Genomic DNA, 20,029 nt, shown 5'->3' on the forward strand with positions numbered 1-20,029 from the left:
CATGAGATGAGCAAGTGGGTGCTTCACTGGTTACCAGTGATTAGTTGTCTTCCTTTCAACCCAGGACTACATGAATCAGCTAAATCATTTTTCAATCATTCTTTCATAGTTATTGGAGACAGGGAAGACACAGAGGAGAGTTAGTGACAATCCTCCAGGCATGTTGATCTGGTCTTAAGTTTGGGTCTCAGCAACTGGAGGAGATGAAAGGGTGCGTACAGAGGTGCCACCCCCTCTGCAGGGACTACACTGACTCTCACGTGACCACAGCAATGCTGCGTCTATGTGGTCACTTCTGAGGGTCAACACCAGTGATGCTAGCCTGAGATAAGGGCAGGGACCGGGATTTAATTTACAGGATTTATTTAAGGAATCCCTCTAAGTCCACCCAAAGGAGCCAACCTCAAGCACACTCAGATGGTGTCCTCAACCCGGTTCTACTGGTTCTCAGGCAGGATGCCCTACCCTCTACCACCCTCACCAAGGCCAGTGTCAAATCCTCTTCCCTTGTCAAGACGTGTCCCTTGCAGACCCACCAGGTGCATGATTGAGGCCCCTTGCAACACTCCCCATGGCCTCCCACAGGGCAGATCCGATGGTAGCACAGACCCAGAGCCATAGTACCTTGGATGCATAGATGGCCTTCTTGTTGGGGCAGTCACGGAGCAAGGACACCCTGAACTCAACAGGAATGCTGCCAAAAGCAGGGATCTTGTAGGTGCTGGGGCCCCGGGTGTGCAGGCTCCCCTCCGGGGAATAGTGTAGCTCCTCCAGGGTGAAGAGGCCAAGGCCCTGGACAAATGCCCCTTCCACCTGCAGGACAGACAGAGACCATGGTTACCCTACCTCCCTCCTCCCTCAGGACAGATGCCACTTGCCACAATGGACACAAGGAAGCTAAAACAGCCCTCTGCTGCTCACCTGGCTTCTGCCCCGGCCCTGGAATAACCTGTCTGCACTTTCACCAGGCTCTGGCTCTGGCACGCAAAAACATTAATACTGAAGGTCAGTTTTTGAGCTTGTCAGGGTCACACAGTAGTAGGCATATGTTCCACTAAAACCTGCTGCAGTGCACTGGAGATGTTCCTTCCGTGTCACCACTGGGGAAATGGTGACCCAAAGCTGAGAAGCAAGCTCACAGGAGGAATTTCTTGGATAGCAGATTCTTTGAGACCTACCTCCAGCCCCTTGAACTCCCACCCTGTCCGTCCTCTGGGGGACGTGCCCCTGCTGTACTTCACAGATCTGCTCTAGGGCACCTGCCTTGCTAGACTGGCCCACGTGTCTAGCTCCCAGCCCCCTGCTCAGAAGAGTGAGATGTGGACTGGGGGAGAGACTGGCTGTCAATCATCTTTGGATCTGCAGTGCCCGCCCATACCAGGGACTCCCCAGTGGTTGGATTCATGAACAGATTGACTAATGACTGGATTTCTGTATACTCAGTAATTGCTCATTTTTGAGAAAAGTAATTTATATTTTCTACCAAATGCTCAATACTTGAACTCTTGATTCCTCCTTCTGTTTTCTCCCAGTTCACCTATTCCGCTCAATAACCCTGTGTTTTCCTAAAGTGATTTTCTATGGGCCGACCCTCCACTCCTCCTGCTTGAGCCCTTGTCTTTCGCTCCCAGGGCGCTCCACCACCCGCTGCGTGGCCGCGTTTACTTCCTGGAGCACAAGGCTATTCTGGGTGGAAGGGAGATGAGAAGGGAGAAAACTCTTCTGACCTCAGACTTCCCGGACATCAATCCATACTGGTTTGCTTTCTGCCTTGACTGCTGTGTGGGCGGGCTATCGTCAGTCTAAATCCCACTCTGGGGAGACTCCCTAGGTACCATGTTCTGATCGCCTAAAGACAACATTAGACGATGTGCTGGGGCTGGTGAGCCTAGCAGGGGTTGGGGCACATCGGTGGCCAAGTCCATCACCACTTGGGTCCCCAGGAGTCTCACCTGCCCAATATCGATGGCAGGGTTCAGGCTGGAGCCAACATCCATGACGATGTCTGTGCGGAGGTTCTAAAGTAGACATAAAATGGAAGCAGTTTGAGAAGAAAGGGATATTTGCGACACGATAGATGGGTTTTGGTGACTCTTAGTCTGTAAGTGCAAGCACAGATAATACTTCCCCAAGCAGAAAGCTCTGGGCATGCTCAGGCGGAAATGTTAATATTCTCACCAAGCCTCTACGGCCATTGCCACTGCTGGAGTTTGAGTTCTTAGCAGCTAGGTAGGGAGTGGAAAGCGGCAATGACCTCTCAGGAATCAGAAATAACTATGCACACATTCATGTGTGAGTAGTAAAGACAGATTCCCAGGGACCTGGGGCTTCAAACTCAAGTCTGGGCAGATCACGCAAAGAAGGGATCAACAAACTATGACAAGTAAAAATTATGTGAAATTCAAATTTCAGCATCCATAAATAACATTTTATTTTCTTCTCTCCCTTAGCACTAAAGTTTTGTGACGTTCTTACCTTGTGATCCCCTGTTAAGCAGTCAATTTCTACTTCAGAGCAAGCCACCCCATAGGTGAAATAGTGGAAGGGATTCCCCGAGTTCGTCTCAAAGCTGTAGCCAATGTTAGGTGTTCTGGGAGAGAAAAGAGAAGATACCCCATGTGTATTAAGATGAACACACCCCCTTCCTCATACACACACAAACAGCTTGACTTACAAAATCTTGAAACCCTAAACGTTTTATTTTTTCATTTGGCTGTCCACGTGTTTTGAACAATTTGAACCTGTTAATGAAACCTAGGTATTCCAGAGCAGTTTATCTCGTCTCTCCTTTATTTGGCCAATGTTCCTTCTATAATCACTCTGCACAGCCTCTACATGGTAGAAATAGAGGTGACAGGGTTGTCTGAGCTCACAAAGGACATGCAAGTAACACTCCAAAGGATCTGTTGAATTAGAATCCAAGGTCTTTAGAAATGAAGGTTCTGCCTATGGTGGCCCTTGGGCTGCAGGCTGTTCACCTTCAAGGTGAAAGTTAACAAGATCAGTATCTCCTGCCAACCTGGGTGCACCTTTAAGAAACCACACCCCACCTGCTGGCCCCTTAAAAAATTCAACAAATGATTTGAAGAAAATGTTATTAATAGAAACAAATGCGCCCTCATACATTTTTTTCTTTTTGGATCTTGAGTATCTCATACAATTCCAATTTTGCGAAAGTCACATAGTGTGTATGTATTATGTATTTGTGTGTATGTGTGTATTCACACACTCACAGTTTATGGTACACTGCATCTATGTTATTCTATGTGTTACATAGAAATAACATAAACTGATATGGCCAGAATCTGAACAAAAACGAAACCAATACAGGGCTGAGGGAAAAGACTTCTCCCAGGAGAAACCACTACCTTCTTCACCCCTGACTTCACCATGTTCTTCTGGGTTCACCTTTATAAAACCTTAGTTTTATGAACTCCAAAAATGTCATAGGACCTCATGAGAAAAATCTTCATTATTTTGTGTTTATGTTGGCCAAATATTGCATAACCCAGGAAGCATTGGCAAAGCATTTCTTTGTCTAATATATATAATGTATATTAACATTCATTTGTTTTTACATATATATAATATGTTCTATATGTCATTATATATTATATTATAATGTCTTTATATTATGTTCATATATTTATAAAGGAATTTTAAAGCAAACATGGAAATATTTTCCAAATCTATTGATCTGTGAAAGAAATGGTGCTACTGAGATTTCCGAGAGGTGGCTCAAACATTATGACTCACAGTAAATATTACCATATCTTTTCACAGCTATTGAGTCAGATGGGTAGGGTCTCCAGCTATTCACACTGCTACTGAATTTTAAAGTTGCAGAAGACACATGCCCTCTTCTAAATCTCACTGCATTAACAAGTTTCCATTGTATTCTGCATTTTGGAATGAGACTTTGCACTCTAAATCCTCCTCTTGTTCTTTTGAGGGGAAGCCTCTATAAAGAAATCCAGTGCACCGTACACAGAGGCGCCATGGCTAACTCAGAATGCCAGACACCCCGGCCCATGCAGGAGAACCACGAGGGAGGAGTGGAGGTGATCGGCCCAGCATGTCGTAGACAAGGAAACAGGTTCAGAGGGAACCACCGATTTCCCCAAGGGAAGTCCCTTGAAGAGAGGAGGGTTTCATTGGCGGCTGCCCTCTCCTGACCCCAGGCTGCAGGACTCGGTGCTGGAGGGGTGCTGGGGGCGAGGAGGACGCGCGCTGGGAGCTGCACGAGAACAGCACCGTACTTACTTGTAAAACCCAGTGGCAGACAAGCTCACTGCGTCCATGTAGGCAGCCGTGACCTGAGGAGAGGAAATGGCCATCAGGAAGGGGCAGCTGTGGTTTCCAGAAACCCTGACCTGCTCGAGCTTTCATGAGCTCATCTTCTCCATCTGGAAGCCCATCATTCCTCCCTGCTGACCCCCACTTCCATGCCTAATCCCACATTCTCACTGCACCTCCTGCACCAGGTCCTCACCACCTGGAGCCTGGGGTGCTACCGCAGCCTCTCGCCTGGTCGCCCCGCCTCACATCATCTCCCTAACATACCACACTGACCCTGCCACTGCCCTACTCTAGCGCCTTCAATGACTCCCCATCGCCTAGGGAGCAAATGCCTGATGTTCAGGACCACCATCTTCTCCCTGGCCTTTTGTAGCATGCACCATGGCCACCCGGCCCCACTCCAGTGTTAGCCCCCTCCTAACCCTTCTGTGTCCCCACATTTCCGCTCCTTCATTCATATCATTCCTCCCCTGCGTCTGTCCAAATCCTTTTCTCCCCTCAACAGCTACCTCAGACGTGCCTCTCCAATCACTTCTCCTTGGGGACTACTCCCTACTCTGGCCACTATAAAAGCAACTCTATTGTGCTTATTTTATTTTATTTTTTTTTTTTTGAGACAGAGTCTTGCTTTGTTGTCCAGGCTAGAGTGAGTGCCATGGCGTCAGCCTCGCTCACAGCAACCTCAAACTCCTGGGCTCAAGCGATCCTCCTGCCTCAGCCTCCCCAAGTAGCTGGGACTACAGGCATGCGCCACCATGCCCGGCTAATTTTTTCTATATATATTAGTTGGCCAATTAATTTATTTGTATTTATAATAGAGACGGGGTCTCGCTCTTGCTCAGGCTGGTTTCGAACTCCCGACCTCGAGCAATCCGCCCGCCTCAGCCTCCCAGAGAGCTAGGATTACAGGCGTGAGCCACCGCGCCCGGCTTATTGTGCTTATTTTATACTTAACATGCTATTTTACGGATGTGAAAACTAACACTTAGCGAAAAAGATTTTGACCTAAGATCTGCACTAGTCATACATTAATAACATAATGTGTATGCACGTGTGCACACGTGCTTGTGGGTATGTGTGCTGGTGACTGTGGCTCATTTATTGGAGTTATCTGCTTATTAGGAACACTGGACCACATAGCTGGTGGTTGGGGACAAAGCTCAGATCAACAGGTCAGACAGTAGAGAATTGCTGCCAGGGCTGTTGTTGAAAACATTTAAATTGCCTGACAAATCCACGTGAAAACCCAAACCACCAAAATCAAGCTCCATTCCTGTGGCATTCATGCGCACCGTATCCATGCGCATGGTATCCGTGAGTGTGGGAAGGAAGGGTCACGTGAGGCACAGCTAGAGGAGTAGTTCTGAAAGAATAATGTATTTGACTCTGTTAAGGGACACTTGTACCCTAGAGCTGGCCCACGTGCAGCACGTTTCATGTGTCACTGTCATGCCCGGCTCTCCCACCCCAGCTCTGGGGGCTGAGGGAGCTAAGCCGCCACCGGTATCTCTGCCTGAGGGAGGCGCTGCAGTCTCCCGCCTGAGGGAGACTTCCGGGCAGCTTCCCTCTGAGGACTTCTGACTGGCAGCCCCCTGATCCAGAAGTCAGAGAATCGGGCATGAGTGCTAGTTCTGTCACTCCTGAAATCACAGGAAGGATGTAAGCTCTCGGGTGACGTCTTCACCCTGCTCTCTCACCGAGGGAGTCTCACTGGACCCACCTTGATGGCTGGGTGACAGGACTGGCTGCCTCTGAGACTCTCTGAGAGATGGGGTTGAAGAAAGCCAGGCTCAGTGAGGCTCCCAGAGAAGTGGGGCGCAGGACCAGGTCCAGGTGAGCATGCTGAGCCGTCACCCATCCTCTCAGGCTCAGGGCAGACAAATACTCGATTCCCACAAGGCTGTCAAAGTCGTGGATCAAAAATGTTCCTCAAGTGACTTCCCTCACCCGTGAAAACCACAGAGAAAGGGGCCCAGCGAGGTTGAGCATTTACTCATCCTGTGAAATCACGCAGGCCCCCTCTTCTTCTCTTTGCCTGTGTGACTAGGTCATCATCTCCTACGCGTGTTTTGGGTCGGAACAGAGGCCCTGGTGTTGATCTTCCTCTCACAGGCAAAAGTAACTTGGATCTGCTCAGACTCACCCAGTCTTCCCAGGAGCCACTGGGATTCTTTCTCTTGAAGGGTTCCAGCCTCTTCAGGATGGTCTGACACGCAGCCTGCAGAGAGCACCCACCACACACCCCACACATCAGCCCTCTGCACTCCACGGCCGGGGAAAACCCAAGGGCCTCGGCAAGGCCTCCCACCTCCAAGCAACACTGTGCCCAGGGGGCCACTCAGACAGCCTTGTTGCCACTCTCCAGAATGACCGAGGCCCAGGGTGGAAGGCACAGGACTCTGCCAAAGGGGCCATGCTGGCCCTTGCTTGGAGAGCACTTCCTGACCCAGTTCTCAGGCTCACAGAGGGTGAAATGTTTGAGGGGCCGGCCCACAAGGAGGTGTCTTCTCCCATCAAATTCCTTGTTTGAGTACATCCCCCGTGTGGTCCAGAAGCAAGTGGGTCCAACACGGCTGACCCATCATCGATTTTGGTCATTGTCTCGTGGGCAGTTCCTACACCAGGGAGGACATCTTCCCAGAAGCCCCTGCTTCCCCCCAGCACTGCGCCCCGCCCTGCACTCATCCCTCCTGGCTGTGATGGAAGTGGGTACAATACTTGGGGCTCTCTTTTAGCTTGGTGTCTAGAGAAACAGCATCCACCTGGATAAAACTGCCAAAGGCACAGCCATAGCCAAAGAGCCGAGAGGAGCCATGCCAGCTCCCACCTGGGGAGGCTCTCTGGCCCGAAGCCCCGGGCCGGCCCTCTGCTCTGCCGGCTCCCCGGGCTCCTTACATAGATGGCCTGCCCGTTGATGTCACTGCTGGAAGAGGCGGCCGTGGGAGAGGCGTTGGGCACCGTGTTAGTGCTTGTCTCGCTGATATAAATCTTAGAGGTGGGTATTTTCAGAGCTTTGCTGGCCACCTGCAAAAAGAGAAGACATTGCCCTCTAGGAAAATGACTATCATGAGGTTTGCCTGCCTTCTCCCCAAGATGGGATTCATGTTCTCTGTTACAGGCAAGAAAATAATTTTGTAAGCTCTAATCTTATTGATTCTGGGATATTCTCACATCTGGCTGAATCTGAAGCAGCACTTGACAGAATAATTTGGTTGAATAAAATATTCATAAACCTAATGGCGACAAACAGTGCCTTTTAAAGCTAACCCTGGCTTTTCATAAAATCCAATTTGGCTAGCTCCTATAGGCTGAGCAGATGTGCTGATTCTAATCCAGCCCCATTATCCTGGCTCTCCTCTGAGGACTCTCTTGGAGCCTGGGAAACTAGCTACCTTTATACACACAGCACACCCACCTTCCACACAGAAAATGCTCGTAATGGAAGTGTCTGCAGAGATCACTTGCAAAATCCTTTGCACATGTGAGGAAACTGAGGCCAAGAGAGCGAGAAGACCTGCCCAGGGTCACATGCACGTGCGTGACAGGGCCGGGCCAGATCCCAGGCCCACTTCTGCACGGGGGTGTCCCTCTGCTCTGTTGCTCACAGGACCTTCCCTTACAACAGGCACCACAGTGCTGCAAGGATGCCCACAGTCCCACTGCTCACCTGGACCATCTTGGTGTGCAGGCCCTGGCCCATCTCAGTGCCCCCGTGGGTCAGCAGCACAGAGCCGTCGGTGTAGACGTGAATCAGGGCTCCTGCCTAAGCACAGAGAAGGACACCAGACACAAAATTCAGTAAATCCTAACTCAGCTTAAATGTGGAATGAGAGGTGTGGAACCCAGGATAAAGAACAGCAGCAGCAACTTCCTGGATGTAAACCGCAGATGAAGATGACGGCAGTGTAAATCTCATGATGTGACCACACAGACCGTCAGTGGGATGCAAAGCGTCTTATCATAGCCTTCTCTGGGTGTCTCTTAGCCTCAGGGGGAAATCTCTCTGTGCTCACTCTATAGACGAAGAAATACGACGAGAGAGGCAGAGTTGCTGTCCTCAGTCCTACACTCAGGAAGGGCAGGAACTAGAGGTGATCCGAGATCTCTGAGTGTCACTGCCCATGACATATTGGACAAATAAGAACATACCAGCTTGGCTTTCACTGAAATGGCAAAGAGCTCCTCTGGTCAGCTCTGTTACTGGTGACAACAAGATTTCCCTTGTAATTCCATAAACAGGGGATAATGGGGTCCCTGTCTGGTAGAAATGGATGAAATTGTATAAGGCAATTACCTGATTCAGAAAAGGAACTGTGAAGCTTATTCCAAACTTGACAGGAATTATACACAATCCTCTCTTTTTCCAGCAGTTTTCCCTGGAGAAAAAGGAACACTCTCATAGAACCTTCTCTGCCATATGTATGATTTCTCTGACAATTTTCAGTCAACATCTTCATATCACATCAAAGCAGGACATCCTTGCAGCCGCCCATATAGTCATTGTCATAACTGAGTTGGGCCTCAACAGTGTAGACAAAACTGAGAAGGGTGGAAATTTGGGTTTGGGGTCCTTTGGTGCAGCTAGAACAGAGCCCGCCCTGGGCGGAATTCATATGGGGTCAGAGTGCTCTGGCGATCCTGGACTGTCATCACCTCAGGCAGACACTGTGGCCGACTGATGACAACGATGCCTTCTCTGTGCTTTGTATTTGGTTATCTGAGCAACTCCATGAGGAAGACAGAGCCAACGTAATTATGTACGTTTTGCTAATGATTAAACTGAGGCCCAGGGAGATGGAGTGACTGCCAAGTCACGTTTCTAGATTAGTGTCAGAGGGGGGATGTAACTGTGGTGTTCTTGGTCCTGGGCTGTAACACGGTGTGCCCAGAAGGCACACACATGTGTAAAGATGGACGACAGCTAATGGGCTGCGACGCTGAGTGCAGGCTGTGAGCCCACCTGCCCCAGGCTGAAGAGCATTACAAGATCAAAGACGTTGCTATGAGTTGGCAAACTCAGCAGCCTCAGAAGTTAGCCATTAAATTATCAGCTGTAGAATATGAAACCCAAGAGAGCACCAGCACATGGGACTCCCCCTCCCAGCTCTTACTTGTTGAACTTGTCAACCTCACTCTTCCGAGCGTGGTACTGAGAGCTTGCTAGGCATTCATCCCAGCACCTGGGCAAGGTGAACCCCTCAAGCTTCTGGTTGAAGTGTGTCAGGTCCCCTTCTTTGTACAGGTTTTTCCTCCGCACCTTCCCAAGGAGAGAGACACTGAGGCCTTGAGGGTGGCAAGAGACTGGGAGGGCACAACCTAAACTGAAGCCTCCAGCCCCCATCAGGACCTGCCTGTCCTCCGCCCCCAAGGCGGGGGGGACCAAGATACAAAGCCACTCTCCCCGCCAAGTGGGCTAGCCCACTCTGACTTGTGCCACCAAATTCCCAGCTTACCTCTTCTGCGGGCAGCCCACAGGTCACGGCAACTTCACTCATCCAATTCTCAGCAATGAGCATGGCCTGTGGCCCCCCAAAGCCCCGGAAGGCCGTGTTGGAGGGCAGATTGGTCTTGCACAGACGCCCAGTGCCCCGGATGTTGGGGATTTTATAGCAGTTGTCCATGTGGAACAGGGCTCGCTCCATTATCTGAAGCACAGGAAACCAAAATGGGAGAGAACGGTGGGCTGACTCCAGCAGCAGTTCAAATAGGAACCCGGAGGGCTGCATCCATGCCTTGCCTTCCCCAAGAAGATTTTGTGTAGATACAGACAAGATTATTCTAAAATTTATATGGAAGAGCAAAGGAACTGGAATAGCTAAAATAATTTTGAAAAGAAAAAAATCAAGTAGGAGGAACCAGCCCAGTCAAATTAATATTTATTATATAGCTACAGCAATCAAGGCTGTGTGGAATTGGTAGGGGGGATATTCACATAGATCCATAAAACAGAATAGGGAACCCAGACATAGACCCACTCGAATATGCCCAACTGATTTTTCACAAAGGTTAAAAAGCAATTCAGTGGAGCAAGGATAGCCTTTTAACCATGGTGCCAGAGCAGTTAGACATTCATAGGTTGAAAGAAAAATAAGGAAGAAAGAAATGAAAACCTTTAATCTAAGTCTCACATCCTATACAAAATTAACTCAAAATGGCTCATGGGCTTACATGTAAAATGTAAAACTGTAACACTTTTAGAAAGAAAGATAGGCAACCCCCCCCCGAATCTAACGCCAGGCAAAGAGTTCTCAGACTTGACGCCAAATGCACTATTAATAAGAATATAAATTCATAAATTTGACTTTGCCAAAATTTTAAATGTTTGCTCTTCTAAAGATCCTGTTAAGTTGAAAAGACACTGCAAACCAAGGGAAAATACTTGCGAAACATATATCTGACAAAGGACTTATCTACGATATGTACAAACCTCTCAAAATTCAGCAGCAAAACCACAAATAGTCCAATTATAAGATGGGCAAAAGGCATGAACACACATTTCACTGAAGAATATATACAATGGAAAATAAGCACATGAACAGATGATCAACTTCATTAGCCATTAGAAAAATGCTAATTAAAACCACAGTGAGATGTCACTGTGAGATATCATAATGGCTAAAACTAAAACTAAAAATAATGACACCACCACCAAATTTTGGCATGGGTGTGGAGAGAAAGAATCACTCAAACATTGCTGTTAGGAATGTAAAATGGTACAGAAACTCTGGAAAACACTTCAGCAGTTTCTTTAAAATCCAAACTTGAAACCACCATATAATCTACTAATTGCACTTTCGGGCATTTATCCCAGAGAAATGAAGATTTATGTTAATACAAAAACTATGCACAAATATTTATAGCAGCTTTATTTGTAATAGTCAAGAACTCAGAAACAACTCAGATGTTCTTCAATGGGTAAAGAACATGGTTAAACAAACTGTTGGACATCCATACCATGGAATACTACTAAGCAATGCAAAGGAATAAATAACTGATTCACACAATTTGAATAAGTCTCTAGAGAATTATGCTGAATGAAAAACTCAATCCCAAAAGTTTCATGTTGTATGATTCCATTTACATAATATTCTCAAAAATGACAAAATTATAGAAATGGCAAACAGATTAATGGTTGCCAGGGGTTAAGGAGGGAGTTAGAGAGGAAGGGAAGTAGTGTAGGCATAAGAGGGCACCTTAATGGATCTTCACGGTGGTAAACATGTTTGTATCTTGACTGTCTCAGTGTCAATATCCTTGTAGTAATATTGTACTATAGTATTGCAAGATGTAACCTTTGGAGGAAGCTGGGTTAAAAATAATGCATTAGAACATGGGCAAAAGATATGAACAGAGGTTTTCCCATAGTATATATAGTACATACATGGGATCACTCTGTATTATTTCTTACAACTGCATGTTAATCTACAATTATCTCAAAATAAAAATTTTAATTAGCAAAAAGAGTACAGTATGATCTTGACTGCTAAATTACAGATGAGGAGGTGATATTGCTTAGTACTAAAGGGACCCAAGGAACAGTACAGGACCCAGCTTCTCTGAATCTTGCTTCAACTGCAAAGACATAACTTACCACTTAGGTCAATCATTTATTTGTCAAATCAAAAAATATTTAAAAGGTGCTCATTGTATGTCAAGCACTATGAAAGATATTGGTGTTGCAAAGAAGAATAAACTATATTTACAGCTATTGAAGGGTCCACAACCCAGGAAAGACAAAAACCTGGACTTAAACCATGATTTCAAGTGTAAGTGCTACAGGTAGTATATAAGAGTGTGTGTATATGTGTGTGTGTATATATATATATATACACACACATTTACTCTGCATGATAAAGAATCAATAGGAGTCAACCAGGTAGAGTTGAAAGGAAGCATATTTTAGCTATAGAAGACATCATGTACAAAGTCAGTGGAAGGCACAAGAGAAAGGTCTGTTTGGAAATAGAGATCTTCAATGTGACTAAAGGAAAGGGAACATGACAGGGCTTGGGGGAGGGGGACACAAAAAAGTATAAGACTTATGTACTGAAAACTACAAAACATTGCTGAGAGAAAGGAGAGGAGATTTAAATAAATAGAAAATCCATAATTATAGATTGAAAGACTCAATATTATTAAAATGGTAATTCTCCCCAAACTAAACTATAAATTCAACACATCCCCTATCAAAATATCAGCAGGCTGTCTTGTAGAAATTGACATACAATTCTCAAAATTTATATGAAAAGGACTCCAAATAGCCAAAATAATCTTGTAAAAGAACAAAGTTGGAGGCTCAGACTTCCAATTTCAAAATTTACTCTAAAACGGCTGTAATCAAGAGAGTATGGTACCAGCATAATGATAAGTATGTAATAATGGCACAGAATTGGGATTCCAGAAATAAATCTTATGTTCACCGTCAATTGCTTTTTCTTCCTAAATTTGCCATGGAAATGCAATGGGGAAATGGTAGTTTTCTCAACAAATGGTGTGGTGACAATCGAATATCCACATGCAAAAGATGAATTTAGCTCCTTACCTCACACCACATAGAAAAATTAATTCAGAATCGATCATGTTCAACTTCACCAAAATTAAGAACTTTTCCACTTTATAAGACAGCAGTTAAGAAAACAAAGAGACAAGGCACAGAAGGGGAGAAAATATTTGTTAATCATATATTTGATAAAGGTTTTATACCTAAAATACCTAAAATGAAGATCTCATATGATTTAATACCAAGAAGGCAAATCATTCAAAAATGGGCAAAATACTTGAACAAATATTTCATCAAATAAACCATATGACTGACTACTTAGCATATAAAAAAAAAGATATGCAACCTCATTAGTCATTAGGGAAACACAAATTAAAACCACAATGAGATATCACTCCACATCTGCAAGAACAGCTATAATCAAGAGACAGACACCCCCAAGTGTTACTGAGGATGTGGAGCAAAGGGAACCCCTATATACTATTGATTGAAATGGAAAGTAGTTCAGCCACTTTAGAAAATACTTTGGTCATTTCTTTATGTTAAGTTCACCAACGACACAGAAATTCTACTCCTAGGAATCTACTTAGAGAACTAAAAATATACATCCACACAAGACTGGTGCAAGAATGTTCAGAGCAGCATTATCCATGAGAGATAAAACCTGAAAACAACCCCCCAAATGTCCATCAAGAGGTGACTGGAAAACAAAACATGGTATAATCCATAGAATGGAATATTATTCCTCAGGGAATGAAGTACTGATACATGCTACAACATAGATGAACCTCCACAACACAATTCTGAGAGAAAGAAACTGAACACAAAAGACTATGTAGTGTAGGGCTCTCTTTCTATGACTTGGTGACACAAGGAAAATCTACGAAGACAGAAAGCAGATTAGTGCTTGCCTGGGGAATGGGAGCGGGAGTGACTGCAAATGGGTACAAGAAATCATTTTGGGGTGACGGATGTTCAAAAACTGGATTGTGATAATGGTTGTACAACTCTTTAAATTTACTAACCACCATTAAATTATACACTTCAAATGGGTAAACTTTATCTATGTAAATTACACTTCCATAAAAAGGTTTTTAAAAATGTAAAGGCAATGCAATTTATTATTTAAAACTAAAACATCACAGAAATGTGTAATGTAAAAAATGACAGTGTGTGCCCCTAAGTACCACTCCAATCACTGTTAACAATTTGATCACTGTTAACGGTTTAGTGTATGTTCCTTCAGATTTTTTCGATGTCTATCATATATATATGATATATGCATATGCATATATATGATATATATATACATATACACATATCATATATATATTAAAACATGCATACACACACACATAATGCCATCACACCATACATAAAGCTTTGTAACTAACTTCACCAGTTTGGCGAAATATCTTGAGCAGGAAGGGTGGGTTTATCGGTGAAGTAATCTGATCATCTCTGTACTTTAGAGATTAATCAAGGTTGGGAAACCTGAAGGTGGGGACAGTGAGGAGGCTACTGCAACAGTAACAGGCAAGACCTGGGGAGGCCTCTGTCTGTATGGGAACAGGCTGTGGGACACACCCTTGACCCCCTAGTGACCCCTGGGTGCAGGGGTGGGTGTGGGTCCTACTTACACCCTGAGAGAGATCCTGGGTGTTCCCCGCGTTGCTGAAGTGATCCACCTCCAGAGCCACGACCTTCCCAGTCTTCATGAAGCCAACCTGATGAAAGGAGAGTGATGTCTCAACGGTCCCCTTCCTGCCTCTGATCCTCCCCTCCCACTTATGCTACGTGGAAGAAACAGGAAGAACAAGACATCACACCGTGGAAACAAAAGCGACCTGAAGAGGTCACCAGAAGGTAACAGGTGAAGAGGAGCGAAACTGACACCTCCCGGTGGTGCACCCTCGGCACCTTGAGCCTGCACACGCTTGCCCCCACCCCTCCCTCCTGCTGCCTGCTCCCAGCTCTAGGAGAGGAAGAGAGGAAGTGAAAAAGAGAAAGTGAGTCACGACAGGGCAGGGAGGGGAGGGCTGGGAAGAGAAACTAGGAAAGACACCAGAGCACCCCTCACAGCTCTGCTCAGCAGACAATAAAAGCTACACTTTGCAGGAGCGCAATGTGCTTGCACGGGCTTGACCTCACGTAACCATTAAAAATACTCTTTACAGGCCATTTTACAAGTGTGGAAACTGGGACCCCAAAAGATGGAGGTACTTTCTTCAGGCCCACAAGAATTTGAGAATAAGAGAAATACAATCCCCTTCTGGGAGTTCAATCATGAAATAAAGTTGGCATACATCAAAGGGGTGATGTTCAAAGCTGGCTCATGGAGAGAGAGGGCGCCCAGGTTTCCAGAGCTGGACTGAGCCCTGGAAGGCTATCCTGATGTATATAGGGAAAGCCTGCATGGGTCACTCATGGAAACCCAGAGAAAGATTGTCCCAGAGGGAAGTTTGGGCCTTGCCCAATCCATGGTCCTGCTCTACCTCCAGTAGAGCAGGTGCCCATCCTAACACCCTGTGCTGTCCAGGCGCCTGGGAAGTTTTATTTTCCACTATAAATTACTAAGTAGTCACTGAGTTCTACATGAGGCCTGTGAATGTGTGAACACTGGGCCACACGGCACGTCTTTACCTAGGTCTGCTGACAGATCACACTTCTGAGTCTGACTGGCCAAAGGCCAGATGCAGACCACAGCAGATTCTCAGAATTTATGCAGCCACCCTTGGGAGTGGCCTGCCAGCCTCCCCGGGACTCCCTTCTGTGTTGCTGTCGGCCTATTTGTATCTCTCTCCTTCCTATTCCTTCTTTGAATGTCTACAGATAGTCGTGCATAAAGTAAGGGTACAGCGTCAGGTTTACCTACAAAATGACACAGCACACCCCCAAAATCTAGAACCTTGTATCTGGCCAGGAAGGGATGCCTGCCACCAGTGATCAGCATGTCCTCATCACGGTCCAGCATGCAGCGCACAGGACGGCCGGTCCTGAGGGGGGTTCCAAGAGAGTTAGAAACCTGTGAGTCTTCAACAACAGCCCAGCCCCGTGAGTCTCAGGGAGGAAAACAGCAGAGAAACTGCCTTTCCCACCTGGGCCACCAAGCAGACCTGCACTGGGTGCTTGGCCGTCTAGGCACTGTGCGGACAAGGTGGGGAATATAGGATGTGAGTCATGTCCTCAGCCTAGGAGAGCTCAAGGCTGGGTATGGGAGATCAGATGTGAACACATGCATCAGAACACAAAGAAACAGGTGATGTTACCCTCATCTGTGCCCAAGGGTTCTAAAACCAGAGGGCTATGAGAATTCAAAGCAGGGGGAAACTACTTCCAACAGGGAGAAATCCAGAAAGCCTTCCTGGCAGAGGCAGCGCCTCTTTCTTTTTCCCAGAGCCAGCTGGAAGAAGCAGGCTTTGCAACTCACTTGTGTGCAGCCAGGGCCACTGCCGTGGACACCACAGTGCTCCGGGTCTCCTTCCCTCCAAAGGCTCCTCCCATTCTCTTCACTCGGACCAAAATCCGGTTTGCTGGAACCCCCAACATATTTGCAACAAAGCTCTATGGGCAAGAGACAAAACACTCTCACTGAATGCATCATCTGGACTTATTACTTTTAGAAACTTATTCCACCTGGCCAGGGACTGGTAGGTCATGAAGGTAGGACCAGCTGCCAAAAATGCTGGCAACCATTGTCACATCACAGGTAGTGAGAAATGGGGCATATTTAACCTGGTGCAGATAATTTAGTGGTCCTTGTGGCTATCACTTAATCCAACCCATTCATTTTACAGATGAGGAATCGAAGCAAGATATGACTTGACCAAGGCCATATGGCACTAGAATGATAATATCCAACACTTACCAGGCTCTAGTTCAAGTATTAAAACTCTTCTAATCATTGCAATAACCCTATCAGGCCCCATTTTAAATAGATGAACAAACTGAGGCCAAGAAAAGTCATAGAACAAGCTCAGTGACACTGCTTCCTGGTGACAGAGTTTGGCGCCAGGACCATTACACTCAAGTCCCCTTCTGGACGAGCTCAGATCTCCCTCTTTCCATTTGCCACGCTGCCCTCTTGGTCAGCCAGGAGCTCCCCATTATCCCCTCAGCCTCTTGAGCTGACCCTCATGGCATCTACCTGGGTCTTCATGGTGTTCTGTGTAGACACAAAGAGCTCCATTTCCCCTGCCTCGTTTTTTGGGACAGCAATGGTGCAGTTAGTCTCCAGGTAGAAGTGCTCTTGGCCACCGATGTACAGCTCTCCTGAGAAAGCAATGAGACCCCTCCCAGTGAGCCTGATGCTACAGAAGTTTGCTTAGAGAGAAAGTGTGCTCTGCCAAGTGGCCTTTGCAGGAGCCAACTGATCACAGGTAACCTCTGGGGTCCCTGACTGGGGTAAAAAGGACACCAAAGTCTTGGCCATCTGGGAACTGAGAGCTCTCCCACCCCTCACAACAAAGAAACCAGATGACACTGAAATGCATCAGGTGCAAAGTGCTTTTCTCATTGCAGCCAGTGGAAATCAAAGAGTTCTAAAACTATCATTGTAAAAAGTAAAGAAGGAATTAATAGATGTGATTTGGAAAGCTGAAAACGTGAGCATGTCCCAGAACTGAAGCTACCAGGCCTGTTGCAGAGTTGGCTACATAGTGACTTGGCAATGCACAACAGCCAATGTCAAAGACAATCCCCAAAGGGGCTAATCAGCAGCCTTGTCCTGGATGACAGCTATGGACCTAATCACAGTGTCAGAGACAGAGGGGAAGGAAGTGCAGGGGAGAGGGCTAGCTGAGGATGGGTCAGGACTGCCTTCAGGAAGGTGGGGACAGGGAGGAGTCTGTGTGGTTAGAGGCTTAGCCAACCCAAGGCTGGTCAGGCATCAGTGGCCATTATCTTCCCCAGACAGTCTTACAAATCAGAATACACTAGAATCTCCCTAGCATCACTTAGATCCAGCCTAGAGAGAGTGGAGATTTAGATAAACAAAGCTGTATCCTAGCCAACTGTTTATTATTTTGGTACAAACATCAGAGAGCATCTTCTGTTAGGAAGTGTTTGGAAATCACCTCCCTGTGTCAAGGCTCAATGTATATTTCTGGAATTTCATTCGCAAACCAAGGCCACCCCATTCTTGCTGCTGCAGGGTGCAGCTGTACCTGAGACAACATTATCTGCTTCAGAAAACCCTTTCTTGAGGTCTCCCTTCTCAATCTTCAGCTCAGATCCATAAAAGGAGTTGTTCTTTATAGCATCCTGAGGATCACAAAGAAGCTTCGGTCACTTGGCTTTTAGGGGGAGGAAGATGGGTTCTGACTGGGAAAGAGAAGCACTCTGAACTGTTGCCTCTCTCTTCCCCTATATGAATCTCTACCATCTTCATAGACAGACTTAAATTAAGCCCTGTGATACTCCAGGGAGTCTTATTCCTCCATTTCCTCTGCTGCAAATGGATAATCCCGGATTTTGAGGAAAAGCAAAGAATCTCACAAGGAAGTAATTAGAGCTGAAATTCGGGGGAGGTGGAACTTAGTTTAGTTGTCAGTGGACTGAGCCTAAGATCATAAAGAAGGTTTCATTGGACCAGAAACCCCTGAGCTGGAAGGGATTTTAAAGTCCTCTACTCAAATCCCTACCTGCTGCTTGAATCTCCTCTAGAAGATCCTAATAAATGTGTCTCCAGGGAAAGGGAGCTCACTCCTCCACACAGGCAGCCCATACTTAATTACCTCAATCGTGATAATGGCTGGAAGTTCTTCGTAGGTGACTTTCACCCCTTGAGCTGCTCTCTGAGCATGTTCGGGAGTGTCGGCAACCACGGCACCGATGATGTGCCCGACACAAGTAACCTGGGGGCAGAGACAGACTGCTAAAGAACATGACCAAGCTCCTCATGAAGCAAATTATTTTTGGATTGTTCAAAAAGGCAAAGGAAGTCCCTGCTGTCACATAATACATTTTAGGAATGTGCTGCAGCCTTTTTGTTTTCCTATCCTAGTAATTAAGTTTATATGCCTCTTCATAAGTGCTTAGAACCAGTAGAGCTGGCACAGGACTTAGAGATCACTGGGATCAGGATGGCAAACAGATTTCGTCTCAAGGGCCAATCCGATTATTTAGTACCGGCAGCTACTGAGCGCTGCGCTGGGTAGAACATCGTGATTGATTACTGATGTCTGCCATGAGCACAATGGTAGATATATGGCACCAGGAAGTGTGTGTGTCAATTCAGATTTTCTTCACCATGTTTGGTCTTCATATGAAGAGATGGAGACACAGAAGGCAAGGTCACAAGTGGCTAGTGACTAGATCAGGACTCAATCTTAGGCCCTGACTCCCAGTTTTATTTCTTTCCACCACACCACTCTCTTTTATGTTCCATTTCCTAGATTTACACCAAAAGCTTCTCAAAGGCTGCAATCATGTCTTGTGGACATGAGCCAATTAGATGCCCAAAAGCTAGAGCTCCCAAATGCTGGTTCTTAGACTTGACCCATTAACAAGATTTTTTTTTCAATTTATATAGTAACAATTGGTTTTTTCTTTAATAATTCAGCCACATAAAAGCTTGATGGATCTCTTTCAGGGATAATTTTCATCCAACACCCTCCTCAAAATTAACAACAAAAAAATTGTTATCCAACTCATCACTTTGGAATATGAGGTTTCTGACAATAGGAACCAATACTTAGCATGCACATCTCTAATCATTATCTCTTGAGGCCCCAATTAAGTTACTGACTTAGTTGGTTAGTGCAGTGGCAGCCGAACCTGGTTGACTCACAGTAACCATAATGCTAGCAGTGCTCTTGGAGGCTCTTGAAGTTTGTAAAGCAATTTGTTTTTCCACCAAATGCTGTCCTTGTGGAGTCCTTGTGTCTCATATTTGCAATTTTTTGTTCTTTCTTTTATGTCAATAATAAGGTGAATTTACCCTTAAGATACACCTACCCATTTCTAATTTGCAACATTTGATCTGTATTGGAATTATAAAATGCCTGAGAACAATTCTATGAGGATTCTATAAGGATTTTTGCAGCTGCTGTCTTAAATGTTTGAAACTTTTTATTGTAGGATTTCATATAGTTGAAATCAATAGATAAGCTTTTGTATGAGTTCATATAAGTGAATTATCAATACATATAGTGGTGGTATTGTGATTTCTTTTCTGGTTTGTTTAATGGATTCTTATTTTCTTTTAATAAAGGAGCTTAATTTTGTGCC

General features: G+C 45.7%; 1 protein-coding gene across 1 annotated transcript in view; it reads right to left on the bottom strand.

The window, feature by feature from the left end:
• The window catches only part of XDH (xanthine dehydrogenase), a 69,544-nt gene that overhangs the window by 4,087 nt on the left and 45,428 nt on the right, over window positions 1-20,029 (bottom strand). The window contains exons 21-36 of the mRNA XM_012788369.3: window positions 18,535-18,654; window positions 17,965-18,061; window positions 16,947-17,071; window positions 16,230-16,363; window positions 15,708-15,795; window positions 14,440-14,526; window positions 9,753-9,944; window positions 9,411-9,556; window positions 8,594-8,675; window positions 7,967-8,062; window positions 7,195-7,323; window positions 6,443-6,517; window positions 4,264-4,316; window positions 2,476-2,590; window positions 1,953-2,018; window positions 625-813 (exon numbers count right to left, since the gene is read on the bottom strand). Of these exons, the coding sequence (XP_012643823.2) occupies window positions 625-813; window positions 1,953-2,018; window positions 2,476-2,590; window positions 4,264-4,316; window positions 6,443-6,517; window positions 7,195-7,323; window positions 7,967-8,062; window positions 8,594-8,675; window positions 9,411-9,556; window positions 9,753-9,944; window positions 14,440-14,526; window positions 15,708-15,795; window positions 16,230-16,363; window positions 16,947-17,071; window positions 17,965-18,061; window positions 18,535-18,654 (1,794 nt within the window). The remainder of the gene's footprint in view (window positions 1-624; window positions 814-1,952; window positions 2,019-2,475; window positions 2,591-4,263; window positions 4,317-6,442; window positions 6,518-7,194; window positions 7,324-7,966; window positions 8,063-8,593; window positions 8,676-9,410; window positions 9,557-9,752; window positions 9,945-14,439; window positions 14,527-15,707; window positions 15,796-16,229; window positions 16,364-16,946; window positions 17,072-17,964; window positions 18,062-18,534; window positions 18,655-20,029) is intronic.

This window comes from Microcebus murinus, chromosome 3 (genome assembly GCF_040939455.1).
Source record: "Microcebus murinus isolate Inina chromosome 3, M.murinus_Inina_mat1.0, whole genome shotgun sequence".
NCBI classification, from domain to species: Eukaryota; Metazoa; Chordata; class Mammalia; order Primates; family Cheirogaleidae; genus Microcebus; species Microcebus murinus.